The following is a 19,135-nucleotide window of genomic DNA, read 5'->3' as shown; positions in this document are numbered from 1 at the left end:
TTCTTCTTTGGGCTTGTGTGGGCTTTGGGTTTAGTTTAGAAACCATGAGAGTGCCTCCATCCTTGTCTCTACATCTTCAAATTCTCACAAAGGACTAGAATACCCTCGGACTTCTTTATTTCCTATCTTCCCCGTCCGAACTCCGAATTGAATACCGTTTTCACCGTCAGACTCGTCATTGACTACACTTGTCATTTGATTTGTTTGAAGTCTTTTTATCTCATTTTCGGCACATGAAATGATAGTGATGATTCGCTCTCTTTATTCCAAATTACATGTTTAACTCCAAAATAGGTACCTAACATGAAAAACACATAAAATTATTATTGATAACACTCGAAAAGGACTAATTAGTCTAAGTTAGACTCTCCAAATGTGACATTTTCGTGTCACATCAACAGTCCACAAGTGCATGATATGAAGCAGCCAATCCATGCCTAGGATGACATCGTAGTAAACTAACTGAAGTACAAAGAGGTCTAAAGCAAACTCTCGTTCACCTAACTTAATAACGCACCCCCGAAAAATGTGGTCTATCACTATAGACCCACCCTATGGTGACGACACAATAAAAGGGCTCACACATCGATCTAACACAATAGGCAAAGTGCGTACAAAAGAAGTAGAAATAAATGTACCCATGGCACCAGGATCAAATAATATCTTCCCAGATTACTATGAATAAGAAATGTACCTTCAACCACCTCAGTAGGTGCTCCAACATCTCTAGGAACTACGACATTCAGCTGCAGCTGCTGACCCCGTCCCTGCAACCTCCCTTGTTGATTATGATCATGTTGTCGCCCTTGATTACCAGTTCGAGTCTCATTCTTCTAAGGACAATCAATTGCTCTATGACCCTGCCCATGACAAGTGTAGCAAGTTCCCTGGAAAGCTCTCTGTCTTCCCAGTTGTCATTCAGTGGTTCTTGTTGTCCACCGGTTGCTACCACTGCTCTATCATCCCGATCTGTACGAGGCCTCTTGCCATCACGCTGCCCGTGATAGCGGTCACTTCGATTCTTACCACTGTTTTTGTTGTTATTACCACCTCATTTCTGGTTATGTCCCATCTCTCCCTTGACACTCCTCTGCTTCCTCATCTCTTGAATGTAGTCATCTTGTGCCTTAGTACATGTCACCACTTTCTGATAAGTGTCAAAACTAGGTTGCCCAATGATTTGTCTCGCAATGTTAGGGAGCAACCCATTCACAAACCTCTCAATCTTATCCTGTTCAGTAGGGATCAAGTGAGTTGCAAACAATGAGAGTCGATAAAACTCCTGTTCATACTCTAAGACTGACTGATTCTCTCCCTGCTTCAAATTCTGAAATTCTCTTGATACTTTCTGTTGTGTTGAGTATGGAAAGTAATTTGCCTTGAATAAATCCTTAAACTGTGTCCATGTCATAGCCATAGGATCTACTAACCGAGCCTCTGTATCCCACAAAGAAGCGGCATTTCCTTCCAACTGAAACACTGCCATTCTCTGCTTATACACATCTGAGCATTCGAAATTCTGCAAAATCTTATCCATCTTCTGGCACCATGCATGTGCTCCTAAAGGTCCCGCAGTTCCATCAAATACAGGTGGCCCCATCTTCGTGAAATGGTGATAATGTTGCACCCAAGTCATCTTAGTCGGTGGTCTCTGATTCACCACAGGTACCACAAGACCTCCTGTTTCTCGTGTTGGAACCTGAACCCGATCTCGCTCCCGCATTTTAGCCTCCGCTGCAATGTTAATCAAGTCTTGCAATGCAGTTGCGTCAATGGTCACCGTTGCCCCTCCATTCGGATTTTGAACTGGAGTTGCACTGCTCTCAGCCTGCGCCGTTGTACCCACAGTTCCTGTTGATCCTCTTTCCTCGGCAAGGACTCCTCGACCTATCGCCTTGCCTGCACCTCGGCCTGTCCCCCTGCCTACACCTCGGCTTGTACCTCGGCCTCGGATGCGAGCACTACGACGTCCCCTACCAATAACTCCATCACCGTCCATGAATCTAATGAAGAGAAGAATAAGGAGATAAACTAAATTAATGTCACGCACAACAACCAAGAAAAGATTAAAGTGCCACTACTGCTTCTAACTGTCTAATAGCCCTAGACACAATCCCTAGGATTTATGAACCTAGAGCTCTGATACCACTTTGTAACACCCCAAATCCAGATTTCCACGTCGGCCGCCATGAAAACCTAAACTTAAAGCATTTCTCCGCAGAACAGTAAACATATACGATATACTCATCAAGGAGACAAATAGTATCGAACATGAAGCTCAAAAAGTAACAATAAATCAACTAATGAAACTTTACCAAGTTTCTCAAAACTCACAGGTTGTCTCTAAATCATCGACACAAATGTAGGACAAGATAAAACATAAATAACACCAAGTGTTTAGGAGATACAACTCCAAATAACTACCTAAAGAAAGAAAGAAAAACCATTAAAGAAACTCCTCCAAGGCTAACTATGACTCAAGCAGGTGGCACTTCCCGATTTCCTTGTCCTGAAAAATAAAAGGTTGAGTTAGACCCCAACAAGTAGATTTCGAAACCTCTAAAGCCTCAATAGACAGTTTCAAGAGCTACCAAAACAAATAGACAACCACATATCATGTAAAGATGTCCAAGTATAGTATTTCGAGTTGTGACCATTAGAAATAAAGTGTACCACATATGTAACAAACAACAAAAAGCGACATGACGAGTTGGTGTCCACCTTATGTAAGAGTGTGGTCCACAAGGTCATCCATTGTGTTAGCGCCGATCCCATACGCTTCATACCTATATCACATCCGGTAGAGAGGATCGAACCAACCACAAAACTCTTACAACCCTTCACCAACTCCATCACGTCACACATACATAATATCACACCATTTGTAATAAACAACCAAAAGCAATATGACAAGTTGGTATCCACGTTGTATGAGAGTGTGGTCCACAAGGTCATCCATTGTGTTAGCGCCGACCCCATACGCTCCATACTCATATCACATCCGATAGAGAGGGTCGAACCAACCACAAAACTCTCACAACTCTCCACCAACTCCATCACATCACACACATATAATAGCATCACACCACAAGATACATAAATCAATATCATATTCGTTAGCATATTACGACATACGAGTTTCATATTTATAATGTTTGCAAGTAATGAATCAATGATGATAATAGCCTAAAATTCGCATATCATGTTGACTTTTAGCACATGTTCATGCAGCTATATAAATAGTATTGTCCAATAGTGAGAGGCATCTAATTATAAGAGTTATATACTAAAATCATGGCAAATAAAGAGGTTTAGCCCTAAATATCATTGTAATACATGAATCTAGCATGAAAATGTAAATGAAGATTGTGTGGTTCATCAAGTAGGTCATTATAGCAAATATCCTCAAAATCTAACACATAGATGAGATTCAAAGTGACCTAGAAATAAGTTTGTAGGAATATAAATACTTATAGTGTATTTATATTTGTGTCAAGAACCCTAATCTATGTTCAAGTAATACTAAAATCTAGGGTTAGTAGTGTTATCTAATTTGTCTAGGTTTTCTATAAAAATGGCTATTCAAGCCCTAGAGAGATAGAAATCTACCTTAGATCCAAAGCAAACCAAGCCCCACACCAAGAACAACAAAGAAAAAATCACCAAGCTTGATGCCTCCTTCTTCTCCTTCACTTACCCTAGTTTCCCTCTCTAGAACCAACACTAATGTCTACAAAAGAAAATGAAGAGAAAGAGGTGAGGGGCAGTAGGGTTTCTAGTGGGGTTATTAGTGGTGCTGCTAAAGACACCCACTAGTTACTTGTAGGGGCACTACATGGTGAGCCCATAAAAATGCCCGGTAACTGGAGAAAACTGAGGATTTTTTATGAATTGCCGTATTGGGAATATAATTTGCTTAAACACAATTTGGATGTTATGCATATTGAAAAGAATATATGCAATAGTATTCTCGATACCATTATGGATTTTGAGGGAAAATCGAAAGATAATAAAAAGGCAAGACTGGATCTGAAAGATATTGGTGTTAGAGAAGAACTTTGGCCACAACAAGAGGAGGGATCTTGTATATGCGTCCTTCCAGCCAGATGTTATTCTACGGACAAAGAACGTAAAGAGTTGTTTCTCAATGTTTTGAAGAACCTCAAGAGTCTGGACAGTTATTCATCCAATATTTCTAGTCGTATTGATCTCAAACAACGAAAGATAATAGGCTTGAAGAGTCACAATTTTCATGTCATCATGCAACAATTGTTGCCTTTGCCAATTCGAAAGATTTTGTCAACAAATGTGTGCTCTATATTAATAGAGTTTAGCACTCTTTCGCGAGTTGTGTTCAAAGGTAGGTAGTGTTGAAGATTACAAGCAATTGGAAGATAACATTCCACTTATTATGTGAAACTTAGAAAGGATATTTCCACCTTGTTTCTTTGACATAATGGTTCACTTAGCCATCCATCTAGCATCAGAGGCAAAAGTAGGCGGACCAGTTCAATGTCTATGGATGTATCCCATTGAAAGGTATTTTATCTCTTATTTCAGTCATTTATTTTATTGTTACACGTACGTTTACTTGTCTAATGAGATACTTGCACGATTAGGTTTTTGAAAACTTTAAAGAAATAAGTTAGTAATAAAGTGCAACCAGAGGGTTCTATTGCCGAGGGATATATTGGTGATGAGTCCGTCACTTTTATGACGAGATATATGAATGACGTTGACACACGCTCTAACGTACCGCCTCGTTATACAGACAACGATCCGATTGAAGCTATTCGGACTATTGAGAACCTGGATGTTGCTGAACGTAATAAGATACATCATTATATACTCTCAAACGACAATGATACCTCTGCTTATGTCGAGTAAGTATGATTTTAATTATCTATACATGACTTCATTTATGATAGTCTTTCTAAGTATAGTGCTAGAGATGATGAACTATTCGATTTCTTCGCAGCGATCACAAAAGGGAGTTGAAGCTTCATTATCGTAAAATGAATCCTCTTTCAATTCAAAGAAAACACATAGAAGAGTACGGTACTTGATTTAAGAAGCATTTAGAAGAGCGTAAACAATATAACCAACCGTATCCCGAAAGACTTGACAACTTTGTCAATGGTATACTCCCACGTGCTGTAAAATTGAGTGGATATACAATTAATGGATACAATTTCAAGATTGTAGCAAGAGAGATGGGCGCTAAAACGCAAAATAGTGGTGTTGCGGTCGATGCAAATCAACCTTTTTGCTCAAGTGCAAGAGATTCAAATCCTGCTGATGCAGTATTGACATATTATGGACGTGTCACCGATATACTCGAGGTTACATATGGACCATGTTGTGAATTTGTAATGTTCAAGTGTGAATGGGTTGATGTTCTCAAGGGGTCAAAGAGAGGAAGAGGCTTAAAGATTGATGACTTAGGTTTTACACTTGTTAATTTCACACATATTATGCCAACTCAAACAGATGAGCGTTATGTGTTGGCATCTCAAGCGAGACAAGTTTTTTATGTTCAAGACCCAACTGAACCTGATTGGCATGTTGTTATGAACAAAAGACCTAGAGATATTTAAGACATGGGTATCACTTCATTAGATTTCGAGCTTAACCCTGCAAGTCACAATGCTAGTAATGTTGAAATTGAATATGTTAACACAGATGTGGATGGCGTAACATGTGATGAAGACAGTTAAAAGATCCAAAGGCTTGTTGGGAAATGCGAGAACGAAGAAGGAGAAGATGAGGAGTTTTTATTTAAGGTTTTTAGGAATTGTCTTTTGTGAAGAATTTCATTAGATATTGTACACATTTTTGGTGCATCAATCAATAAATTTATTCTTTATTTCTTGTTATATTTCCTTTAAATTTTGCTTTCAATTACATTGAGTATGTATTAGTTTATGGTTTTAGACCATAACTTTCGATCTATTGAGCTGAATATGTGGGTTTATGTTTTGTTTCCTTTAAATTTTGCAGATGTCTGACAGAAGAACCACAAGCCGACATTCTAAAAAAGGGAGATGAGAAGATAAATTAAGTTTCTTAAAAACACTTAATCAAGGCGAAAGGTACACAGTCGAATGGAACAGTAATTTTATACCTATAGGGGTGAATGCCGCGTACTTAGCGAGTTATAAATCATCATTTGCGAGAGATACTGTTCGTTTCCCATTAACTGTACCAGATTGGGGGGGAATAGAGTCTGCTTCTATCCATGCAACAATTAACGACTTACAGGTAAATATTTCATTCAATTTTTTTATGAATAGTATTTTTTTCTTATTTATTACTTCATATAATTATTTTACTAACTTTTTTTTATTGAAGGTGTACTTTGATTTCGCCGAACATGAATTTGTCATGAAATGGATTAAGAAGCAACTTAGTGAGAGACGGAGAACCTGGAAAGCAAAAGTGAAGCGTAAATATTTTACACCTTACTTTCCAAATATAGAGCAGTACTAATCATGTGTCCCTCCAGGTGTTACCGTTACTCAATGGTTTGGAGCAGTCGACTATTGGAGCAAGGATACAGTACAGGTAATATTCTTTCTCGATCCATATCTATATTGAGTTACACTTTTATTTACTAACAAAATATTTTTTTTCGAAATATAGAAGGTAGCAGAGACCAACAGGAAAAATAAGGCTAAAACCATATACCCGTACTGTGGAGGGCGTGTATCTATGGCTCAACAATACGATAATGTAATATTTTCAATTTCATTTACGTTTTTTTGTGTCTATTCAATTACTTTTGTACTAAAATTATAATTTTCATTTACTTTGTATATTGCAGCTTAAAAAGAAATATGACACTGATGCTAGTCGATTTCAAGAAGACTAGATTAAGAAATGATGGAACTTGGGTTAACGAGAACACAAAAAATTTTGTCGTAAAGTTTTAAATAAAACTTAATTACTGTTTTTATTTTATATCATGTGGTTTTTGTCAATTTTATCGAGTGTGTATAATATTAACAAGAACGGTGTGAGGGAGTCCTGGAACAACGACGAAGCGAGAACACCTCAGGATGCGAGTTTGTCGACACCCCTGGTCCATATGATGTTTTCCGGAGCCAGATACCACCCGAGACACATGGGAGAGTCCGACTCATGCCCTTTATTCCACCAAAGGAAGCAGGTTTTAAAAAGCCAAACTCGGGTGTCATTTCAAATCTTCAAAACGAAAAAAACCAGCTCCGAAAGGAAGTTGATCAACTTAAGGAAGGCCAAACTGCAATGCGTGAGATGATAGATAAACAAGCTGAAATGGCAGAGAGACAAGCTGAAATAGCAAAGAGACGAGATAGAGATTTTGCTGCATGGATGGCACTCTTCCAGCAACAACGGCAACCAACTACTTCAGAATCTTCACAACCTAGGTAAGCTTGTTTCCGTCTATTAAATACTTAATAATTTTTAGGTTAATTAGAAAGACAAGTGAGTTGCTTTATCTTCACAACACCGAGTACATTCTTAATTTGATGTATCTATTGTGTATTGTATCTATTAAATACTTAATAATTTTTAGGTTAATTAGAAACGAATCAAAATTTCTTTCTCCACAAGCATAGTTATAAGAACCCTTAGTAATAGCTATTTCAGCTAGATCAGCCATTAAACCAGCTAATACCTTATTAAACTGATCTGGGTTGCTTACATCATGAACATGATTGAGAGATAATGATGGTTTGTCTTCTATTAAAGTGAAATAAGATTCTTCAGAGTATCTTAATGTACATATATCATACCATAAAATTGTTTGTTTAGTGGTTGAACACATCTTTTTGATCTCTTTAGTTGGTAAGATCCATGAACGATGTCTGGGTTGCTGCCGGAAGTTGGGTTTTCTTTAGTTGGTAAGATCCATGAACATGATTGAGAGATAATGATGGTTTGTCTTCTATTAAAGTGAAATAAGATTCTTCAGAGTATCTTAATGTACATATATCATACCATAAAATTGTTTGTTTAGTGGTTGAACACATCTTTTTGATCTCTTTAGTTGGTAAGATCCATGAACGATGTCTGGGTTGCTGCCGGAAGTTGGGTTTTCTTTGACTAGTTTGTGCTCACACCAATTTTGTACGGACCTATTTACACATAGGTTTCCTATTGTATACTTGTATACTTGTATAGTTAATGCAATCACAAACACGTGTAAATTTGATGATCAGTAGATCAGATCCGTATTTTGTCCATTGGATTGATGGTGAGTTTGTTTTATTTTCGAATCTTGAAGTAGTAGTTCCCGGACTTGCCACTCTTCCACTCTTAGGACTCGGCTATTGATAGGAGGTGATGTTCAATTACATTTTTCTACCCTTATGATCCTAAGTATCTACGTTAGCTTTGTTTAGTTCCTATATGTTTGTAAGTAATTTTACCAATAGGTGTTTGACCAAAACATTAAAGGTTGTCATAACTTGTTAGTTAGGTCGTTTTTATGTCAAAATGGATTCAAAATTGTTATTACATGTCTTGGACAGTAAGTTTTAGTTCGTTTGGGACTATTAGGGACCAATCAACAGTAGTTTGGTATTTTTTTAGCTCATTGAAGAAATTTGAATTGGGTATTTTGCTTAAGTATTTTTCTTGGGTTCTATTGATTTTCGACATTATATGTATTAACTGTTGAGTTAATGTGAAAGTTTCTAACTTATCGATACTTGCTTGAGCATCTGTTGTATGAAATTCTGATTCTAAATGTGGTTTGTGTTGTAACTCTTGTTTAACAGCTATAGGAGTTAAAGATATTGAAATGTGGAGCTATACAAGGTCGAGGTAGTAGTGGTCCAACTCCTGCCCATGATCTGAATGTACGTGTGTGAGATTTTGATTTTATATAATGATAATATGTTTGGGTTGTCGATGCATGTACTCGAAACTTGTGTTACTATCGATCAGTATGACTTGTTTCGTTTTATTTATTGTGTGAGATATCTTTTGTTTTAGTTTTCTGAATTATAAACAGGGGCATCAGTAAAAGCTGCAATATTTTGCAGCTGGATTCCAGAGCTTTTTGGATATTTTTTTTCAAATCAAACGTTTATAACGAACTTTCAAAAAAAAGCCGTTACGAAAACAGGCATTTATAACGGCTTTACCCACAAAAACTGTTACTAAAGGAGGCATTTATAACGGTCAATCACAAAAGGGCCGTTACAAAATGTCATGCACATTTGGCGCCAACCAATTTCGCGACAGTTTGATGAGCCCTTTTATAACGGCTTACCCACACCGAGTCGTTATAAAAGCCTTATTGTAACGGCTATGGAGCCGTTGCAACAGTATTTGCAACGAGACTTTTTATAAAAAGCTTTTTGTGACGGTTTTTCGGTCTATCGTAACGGCTTTGGCCGTTATAAATGTGACGTGTTTTTGTAGTGCTTGCCCTTGTAATCCGTGAAACCCGATGAGAATGCCAACTAGAGGAAGGTGGATATACTATCACCATTTATCATCTTATATCCCGTGAATGAGGACATGAGAAGAAAGAATGAAGAATGTCAAAAGCAAGTACGAAAAAATAAGTTGATTGCAAGAATATAGTATTGTGTGAGTTGAAAGTGATATGAAAGAAAAATAGAAAAAAGCAAGAAAGAAAGAAAGAAAGAAAAGAATAAATTGGTTTATGAGTATGTTTGAGCACGTGTTAGCTATTTTGTGTGCGTAATAATGTGATTATATATATATATATATACATATATATATGTGTGTGTTTGCGTATATGTTCATGAATAAGTATTTGAAAGCAAGAAATAAATGTAGAAATGCTTGAGAGGTTCAATCATGAAGAGGTCGACACTCTCGGGAATTCACCTTCATCATCCATCTCTAGTATCTGCTAACTTTTAGAACGCATCCTAATAGGATTGAATGGGTGAGAAAGGCGAGTGATCTTACCTACTCCATTTAGTGGCTAGTTCCTTTAGGAGATCATTCGTTCAAAAATGTTGTCCTCACCCCTTTCTATGGGTTGAGTCCATGTTAGTGATCACACTGACACATACAAGCGAACCATTCTTGAGTGATTTCATATTTGGAGTTTATGTCCGTGAGGCCAAACTCGGGACAAAATGTATGTATGAAGTTAGTAGTTGAAAAATTAACAGAAATATCAATAGAATTGGACCATAAGAGTAATAAGCCACAATTATGGCCCCTTTTTGGCACCTGACGATAATAAATAGATTACATTTATTAAAACAAGGTAAAGAAGACATATTAGTAAGACGAGTTTCAGAAAGAAATATTAAATCTAGTTTAATAAAGGAAATGAACTGTTTAAGCGTTTCTTTTGTCGTATCGTTCCCAAGTCCCCGACAATTCCAGGAGAGATGATTCATTTGTCCAACGGCATTGGGATTGCCGACACCCTGTCTTCATTGAGTTCAGAAGAAGTTTGACTTGCTGACCGTTTGTAATGCCTTGTAACTCGTCCTTCCTGAGAATTTTCCTCCTAGTTTGGGCTTCATCACTGAATATTATAAGTAGCCAAAGAGTTACTTCCTAGGATTGGGTGATTTATCTCTCGAGGAAAGTTGCAGTCCTGATTCGCTTAGCCTGAGAAAGGTGAGACAAAAGATCTCCAAAATTATTAGTAAAAGATATATCAGTGGGGTGTGAATCATTTTGCTCATCTATATTATTAAGATCAGAATCAGGGGTACTAATGGCAAGACAGTCCAGACCCAACGAACCTATTTCTTTGTAATGTCGTCCACGATTCATCAAAGGGACCTTAAATGAATCTTTCTACTTTGGTTCCATGGCTTTGAGGACAAGTAATTTTTTATCATCAGAAGTTTGTTGTTTTAGAAAGTCCCAAAATGCAAGCATTATTGGGGAAAACGGAGATACACCCTTTGTGGTAAAGGCTTTAAGATGTTGTATTCAATATGGACACGACCAAAAACAGTCCATTTAGTCACATCATCCACTGTAGTTGGTAAGAAATGTCCTATGGAACTGTAACACCCCTATTTTCTTGATATACCAAATTGGGTGGAAATAATAAAAGTCTAGGTCAGTTTTGTGTAGATGAAATACTGGTGGGTTTAAAAACCCTATTTCTCTTCACTTTTGAGGAAACCCTATAGAAAAGAAAGAGGGTGCAGCCGCTCCTTAGTGAAGGGAGGAGGAATAAAGAAGAAAAGTGATGGAAATAGAGTTCTCTAGTGAGGGAACAAGCCATAGTTGTGGTCTTAAAGTCATCTAAGGCGAAAAGAGGTAGATTTCCTATCTCCTAATTTTTTTGTAGGCTCTTTCAATTTATTCCATGAAAGGTATAGAATTGTTAATCACATGAAAGAACGATTAAATGGCTTAGAGACTAGTTTTATCTAGAATTTCATAAAACATATAAAGAGGACAGTGCGGGCAGGGCGCCCGCACTGGGCCTCCCACCACGAGGGGCCCATTTCATATAAAACAGACTGAAGTGCACGTATATATAGATAGCAAGTGTTAAATAAACATAATAACTCTACCAGATCGGATGATAGGCTTTGTATGCGTCCATGCAAGTGCCAGAGGTTCGTATCACACTATCTTCATGTCTCATTATTTTTTTTTTTGGTTTTGTAAATAGAGTACAATTGTAAGCAAAACTTTCTTTCTGCTCAATAACACTTATTCCTAGCTATTTTGTTACGTTGGATGCATTCTTTCAACTTTTGAAGTGTTTTGAAAATAGAAATCTAAACAATATGTAAATATATATGCAAAAATCATTATACAAAAGACATCGTATTCAACAAAAATTGCTTAGATTTTAACTATACGTTGTAAAAGAATGATTTTCTTTCAATCATTTTAAGCTAGTCATGCTCGCTAAAAGTCTCCGTTCTGCTCCTGGTCATGTTTGATAAGTAGCAAATTGAACCATCTATACGATATTATATTAAGATTCAAACGTTTCATGAAAGTTTAATATTTCATTAGAATAAAGCAAAAATTTGTTCAAGTTATTGTGGATACTAAGACTAGATTTTCTTATAAAATTAAATTTTAAAGCGGAAAATTTTTCATACGACTATTTTTTTTTTTCAAAATACATTTGGACTCATCTATACTATTACTAGCAGATTATCTTGCATTTTGTTCAGTCCGCTTCTAATTTTTTATTGTAAGAGAGGCCCACAAAAAAATTTCGCACAGGGCCCCCAAATTCTCAGCCACGACTTGAGATGAAGAAGGTATCATAAGCAATGTGTATTCAACACCCATGAAAAAATTAGAGAGAAACTAAAAATGCAAGGAATTAGATGAAACTATATTAAATCAACCGCATCCATTAATAGACCAAACTCATGAAATAAGGATCACTGAGTGAACTCGCTGTTGTTGATTTCTTGCTCATGATTTGATCTTATATGAAATACCCTCTTTGTGATTTCCGTTCATAATGATGATTCCGTTGATGGGATTCAGATTTTCATCTCTGTTTCTGAAATTGAGAGTTGAATTGGCAAGAACTAGATAAGTTTATATCCGACTTAACAAACTTGTAAAGGCAGGTCTTAGTTGAGAAGTCTTAACGGAGCCATACACAAATTCCGAAAAATTTGAAAAAATCAAGAAGAAAATAAAATAAAAACAAAACAGAATACATCTCCTTAATCTTTGTCACATTTATTCTATTTTTTTTTTTTTTTGTCACATTTATTCTATGGCAATTGATAAATAAAGCGTGAGAATGAAAGTTAATTTGGCTATATATTGATATGTCAAGAGAGGTGAATATCTTAGTTTAATTATTAGGGTTTTAGGACTTCTATGAAATGTTAATAGTTATTCTTTTTCTCCGAGTCAAACTGAAAACAACATCCAACTCGATTGGTTCTTTTTTCTCTCCATATATGGAGGGAGAAGAGAGAGAAATAGAAATAAGAGGAGAGAGAAATATATACAAGAAAATGATGAAGAACAAATGAGGACCAAGAACTAAAAACAGCAAAACGAAAAACAAGAAGAAATTAGTTTTTCCCATATTGAATCATAATCATTTATATATAAACATACCTTTTCATTTAAAGCTTGGTGCCATGAAACTTATCATAACTTTCTCTTGGCCATTATTATGAAGAACAATATCAACATCCCACATTGGAAAACCATCATCTCTCTCTAAAAAATTGTTTCTTTTTTATTTATTTGATCATCCTAGTAAAACACAAGGAATCAATAGTAAACAAGATTCAATTTTTTTTTTCTCTCCATTGTTTGATCAACAAAAACTTACTTTTTTTCATAGCAATGGTGATATCAAAACGATTACTTTTTATAAGTCTTCTCTCTTTATGGACTATTTCGGTTCTTTCAAGCGATGAAAAGCTCGATTTAAACGCTGTAACATATGATGGAAGATCATTGTTACTTCATGGAAAAAGAGAGATTTTTTTCTCTGGTTCTATTCATTACCCAAGAAGTCCTCCTGAGGTAAAAAAAAAAAACATTTTAGACTAGTCTAATCTTTAGATACATGTATATTATGTTGTTGGTGTTCCATTTTTCGTTCGCAAATTCAATAACTTTTGTTTCAATTTGGATATATATATATATAGATGTGGTCAGAAATCATCGATAAAGCGAAGCATGGAGGACTCAATGTGATTGAAACTTATGTGTTTTGGAACATCCATGAACCCGAAGAAGGCCGGGTAATGGAAAGATTATTGTTTGCGAAAGATGGTTGTTTTTTGTTTTTGAGAATTTGATCTAGTATTTTAAGAAGTAACCGAGATTTATAATGTATATAACGATGGGTCATATCGTCATTGCAGTTTGATTTTGAAGGGAAGTATGACATAGTTAAGTTCATCAAGCTAATTCAAGAGAAGGGTATGTATGTAATCCTTAGGATTGGACCCTTCATCGAGGCTGAATGGAACTTCGGGTATACTATGCGGGCTTCATTCTCTTATTGTTTTCGATATGTTTGATTCCAAATAAAGTGGTTTTATCCTCATTTTGGTATAATTATGAACAGAGGATTTCCATATTGGCTAAGAGAAGTCAAGAACATTACCTTCCGTGCCGATGAAGTAAATTTCAAGGTTTAGCCAAGACTTCGGTTATATTTTAACAAAAATAAACTTCGTATGTTAATGAAATTTAAGATGTTAGGATCGATCATTTAAATTAGATCTTGTTATATGCAGAAATACATGAAGAGATATGCTGAAATGATCGTTCAGAAGATGAAGGATGAGAAGTTATTTGCTTCTCAAGGAGGCCCAATCATTTTAACTCAGGTCTAGTTTTTTCATCTTAAGTGACTATATTTGGTTTGTTTTTGGTTTTGTTTTTCTCCTTATACTTCGATTTTGTTTTCGGGTGGTTCAGATTGAGAATGAATATAACATGATTGAAGCCCAATTCAAGGAACTAGGAACTCGATACGTTCAATGGGCTGCAAACATGGCTGTCGGGCTTAAAACCGGAGTCCCATGGGTTATGTGCAAGCAAACGGACGCTCCTGATCCAGTGGTAAATGAATACCCGTTCGTCCTGACTCCAATTTTATGATATGCATATATATATATATATGTGTGTGTGTGTGTGTAAATCAGAAAAACTTAAGCAAATAGTTGACTTACTCTTTTATGTCATGAACAGATCAATACATGTAATGGGAGGAATTGTGGAGACACTTTTGTTGGCCCAAACAAGCCCAACAAGCCTGCATTATGGACAGAGAATTGGACAGCCCAGTAAGTCATTTACATCGAAGGAAACTCAAATTCGACAAAAACATGAAGGAATCAAGCTAGAAAACTTTTTTTTCTCCCCATGATAATAGATCACCTAGATGCATCTTAATGGGCTTTTATGTTGTTGCATAATGCAGGTATAGAGTGTTCGGTGATCCACCATCTCAAAGATCAGCAGAAGATCTTGCATTTTCGGTTGCTCGTTTCTTCTCCAAGAATGGAACTCTTGTGAATTACTATATGGTATAAACTTCTCTCACACAACTTGATACACCAGTTAAGAGGAAGATAAAAATTTGAAGTGCTAATAAGATATTCTTTCGTGTTTATGTCTATAGTATCATGGAGGAACTAACTATGGTAGAACAGCGTCCTCGTTTGTTACAACCCGTTATTATGACGAAGCTCCTCTTGATGAATATGGTAAGTCATAGATAAAGTGATAACTTCTTTCACATAAGAGGTTTGTAAACCTCACTGAATTTGGTTAAACTTGTTCTGTTTTGTTCAGGCCTTCAGAAAGAACCAAAATGGGGTCACCTTAGGGACTTGCATTCTGCTTTGAGATTAGCTAAGAAGGCTTTGCTTTTCGGAACCAAGATTTCTGTTGAAAGTTTGGGCGATCAACTTGAGGTAGTAAAATACATAAGGATACTACATGTACAAACGGCTGGCCCATTTATACATGGGCTAGAGGGTTGGGTAGGAGCAGGCCGCCACAACCTGCCACCCACAGTGTATTGTACACTTAAAATTCGCATAAAATACATGTACAACTGTTATGATAATGATAATCAAAATCCAATAACATTTTGTGCTCTACATTCTAGGCAAGAGTTTACGAGACTCCAGGAACTGATATGTGCGCGGCTTTTCTATGCAACAATCGTACTAGAGAACCTGCCACTGCGACTTTTAGGGGTGTTGATTATTATCTCCCTGCACATTCCATTAGCATCCTCCCCGACTGCAAAACTGCCGTCTTTAACACTCAAACGGTTGGCTTCTTAATCATTCAAGACTTATATTCTTCGTTATATGAGTTTTTCAACGATTCAAACACTGTCAGATGACCAAGCTTTCGTTCTTTTTTTGTTTGGCGTAAAACAGGTAGTTTCACAACACAATGCAAGAACATTCCACAAATCAGAAAAAGCTACCAGGAAATCAAAATGGGAAATGGCCGCGGAAAAGATCCCAACTGTCGAAGAATGCCCGATTAAATGGGAAGAACCCTTAGAACTCTTGTCACAGACTAAGGACAAGACTGACTACCTTTGGTATACCACAAAGTATGTAACCCATAACCTATTTTTCTTACTAAAAATTTGACCTTCTTAACTTGTTCTTAACTCTGAAATATTGAGATAATCTTTTTTTGCAGGATCGAAATAAGTGAAGGCGATTTACCTAAGCGAAAAGATATTCTCCCTGTCATCCAAGTTGCAAATTTGGGTCATGCTATGCTCACGTTTGTCAATGGAGAATATATAGGTTATGCTCTTATAAGCTATACTATCGTTTTCTTTTCTATATATATATATATATATATATATATACATTGTGTGTGTGTGTGTGTGTGTGTGTGTGTGTGTGTGTGTGTGTGCGTTTGTGTGTGTATGGTTTCACTAAGTGTGAGTTATGTATTTCAGGAGCGGGGCATGGAAACAAGATAGATAAGTCATTTAGTTTCCGAAAAGCCATAAGCTTGAAGGCAGGAGTCAACGAAATAAGCATACTATGCATGTCAGTTGGGCTTCCGGTAAAAAACCAAAATTTTCAAACCTTCTCATCTCTTTGCGTTCGTCAATAGTTCAGAAACTCATATATAAATCTCTCTTTTCTTATGTAGGATAGTGGTTCATATCTTGAACGACGTATGTTAGGTGTTCATGATGTGTCTATCCAAGGTTTGAACACTGGAACACTTGACCTATCATCAAATGGCTGGTCTCACAAGGTATAGTTAACATTCTTGTGCAGAATATCTGCTCGATTTCTGGACCCAATAAAGATTTTGATCTTTCTAACTTATAAAACATGAACAGGCTGGTTTAGAAGGCGAAAAGATCCGATACTATACACAGGGTGGATCTCACAGAGTCGAATGGACTAGTGCTAAGGGTCAAGGCCCAAGTCTTACTTGGTACAAGGTATTGCCTGAAACCCAAAACCAGATGACTTACTAACCTAAAGATTATATCCAGAATTCCTTAACCCGGCGAAAACTAATGTGTTTTTCCGATCTTGTCTCAGACATACTTCGATGAGCCTGAAGGAGACGGTCCAGTTGTTGTGGATCTATCGACCATGTCGAAAGGAATGGCATGGGTAAATGGACGTTGTATCGGACGATATTGGGTTTCCTATGTTTCTCCTCTAGGAAGGCCCACTCAAGCAGAATATCATATTCCAAGAGCTTATATAAAACCAACTGACAACCTCTTAGTTCTATTTGAAGAAGAAGGAGGAAATCCAGATGGTATTTCAATCTTAGGTGTTCGAAGAGATACTATCTGTAGTATGGTCACTGAATATCATCCCCCACATGTGAAATCATGGGAAAGAAAAGATACTACCCTTCGGGCAGTAGTAGACGATATGAAACCGAAAGCCCATCTTCATTGTCCTAACTACAAAGTTATAACTAGTGTAGATTTTGCAAGCTTTGGCAACCCTACTGGTGTTTGTGGTATGCTTACTATGGGTAATTGCACATCACCTTCATCCCAGAAGGTCGTCGAACGGGTAAGAAACATCAAATATATATATAAACAACCCTTATTTTGCTATAGACACCTGTAATGCTTTTAACTTCAAACTCCAGGCTCCGTAATTTGTTAACTTGGACAGAGCCTCCACTTCGTCTGGTAAAGTGGGCCTAGACGCCTCACTAGTGCCCCATCTCAAAAGCGATTAGGGGGTGCCTCTTTAACCCGAAGTAAAAAGTGCTTGATGGTGCCTATGACCTCAAGTCAAAGGTGCTCAGAAGAGTGCCTGTAGCAAAGTTGGAGGAGCCTATAAAATTTCCAAATATATATCTGCAGTTAGAGTGTTAGACAAATATATTGTATTTTGATCTATTTTTGTCATTGAATTTGAGCAGAACTGCTTGGGGAAGACAGAATGTTGGATTCCAGTAGACAATGAAGTATTCAACAAGGGAGAGAAAGAGCCATGTCCTGAATTCTCAAAGACACTAGCTGTTCAAGTTACATGTTCCGTTAGTACCAAGAATAACCAGTGAAATGAATAATTATTAACAAATTATTATCATGAACTAGATTTAAAATGTACTCAAAAGAGATGTAACAATATTCATTTCAAGTTATTGTTTTTTTATTCAATACAAAGTTTTTATATAATTCATCATAAACTATTAAGAGATTATATGATTCTTGTTTAGAATCAAGAAACAAGTTTGGGATTGTATTTATCTTTATACTTTTAAGAATTATACCTTCCTAACTTACAACTACTTCTAGATGTTTGATTATATTATAGAATAAGAATTAAGAAGTTCTTGATTTGATGAAAGTTGTGAAGTGTTCTCTAGTTGTTCTTTAAACGGTCAAGAACATAAGCTTCCTTTTCTTTTGCTTTCTTGAAGATCAAACTACAAAATAAATCTAATGTGAAGATTGTAGAGGTGTGTTTAAACTAATAATTCTCATAACTACTAACAACATATCTATATGAAAGAGGGCTGAAAACCAAAATACTAATGTGAAGATTGTAGGGGTATAGAAGCCATCCCAAAGCACTCCTTCATAGCCTGGATTTCACTCAAGAGGGCTGAAAACCAAAGTCAAACTACGAATGTGGGGTCTCGAGGTCGATGAGGTCTGTCCTCTCTGTCAAACGGCCCCTGAAACTGATGAGCACCTGCTATTTCAATGTAATTACTCTTTAAAGGTCTGGACAGACCTGCTTGACATGCTCGGAAATTAGCGAAATCACAGCGGAGTCTGGCATGAAGAGATTGAATGGTGTGTTCAAAATTTCCATGGATCTACACTGCTGGGCCAAACGGGTGTGTTGGTATTCTCAGCATACATCTATCATGTCGGGGCCGAAAGAAATTGACGGGTTTTTCAAGGAGAACAACGCTCTACACAGGTAGTTTTACGGCAGGTGGTTAGTGAAATCAAGATTAAAGTTACAGCATTGAAACAAAAAACCCACCTCGTCAGGAGAGGCTTGACAGGTCTTAGCTAGATGGAACTTGGATAGCCAGCTCATTTTAAGGGTACCCAAAACCTGCAAGTGGCAAAGCTCAGCTATAGAGACCAAGTACTTATTAACACTGACGGGGCATTTGATGCTACTAAAGGGGGCATTGGAGCGATTCTTCGAGACTCATCTGGAGAGCCAATTGTCGCTGCAGCAGC

At 36.8% G+C, this 19,135-nt stretch overlaps 1 protein-coding gene across 1 annotated transcript; it reads left to right on the top strand.

The window, feature by feature from the left end:
• Positions 1-13,074: 13,074 nt before the first annotated feature.
• Positions 13,075-18,120, top strand: LOC147538675 (beta-galactosidase 11-like). The gene is made up of 18 exons (XM_086643682.1): positions 13,075-13,470; positions 13,596-13,691; positions 13,815-13,927; positions 14,021-14,087; positions 14,193-14,285; positions 14,377-14,520; positions 14,650-14,744; positions 14,882-14,987; positions 15,083-15,167; positions 15,256-15,377; positions 15,575-15,742; positions 15,855-16,036; positions 16,129-16,238; positions 16,397-16,506; positions 16,597-16,704; positions 16,793-16,897; positions 17,001-17,492; positions 17,851-18,120. The coding sequence occupies exons 1-18, from the start codon at positions 13,288-13,290 to the stop codon at positions 17,989-17,991; spliced, it is 2,520 nt and encodes an 839-aa protein (XP_086499808.1). The 5' UTR covers positions 13,075-13,287; the 3' UTR covers positions 17,992-18,120.
• Positions 18,121-19,135: the final 1,015 nt, after the last annotated feature.

This window comes from Eschscholzia californica, unplaced genomic scaffold (assembly GCF_041429995.1).
Source record: "Eschscholzia californica isolate CP2 unplaced genomic scaffold, dmEscCali1.0.p SCAF_5, whole genome shotgun sequence".
Classification (NCBI taxonomy): Eukaryota; Viridiplantae; Streptophyta; class Magnoliopsida; order Ranunculales; family Papaveraceae; genus Eschscholzia; species Eschscholzia californica.
This window is presented reverse-complemented; position numbering and strand designations above follow the sequence as displayed.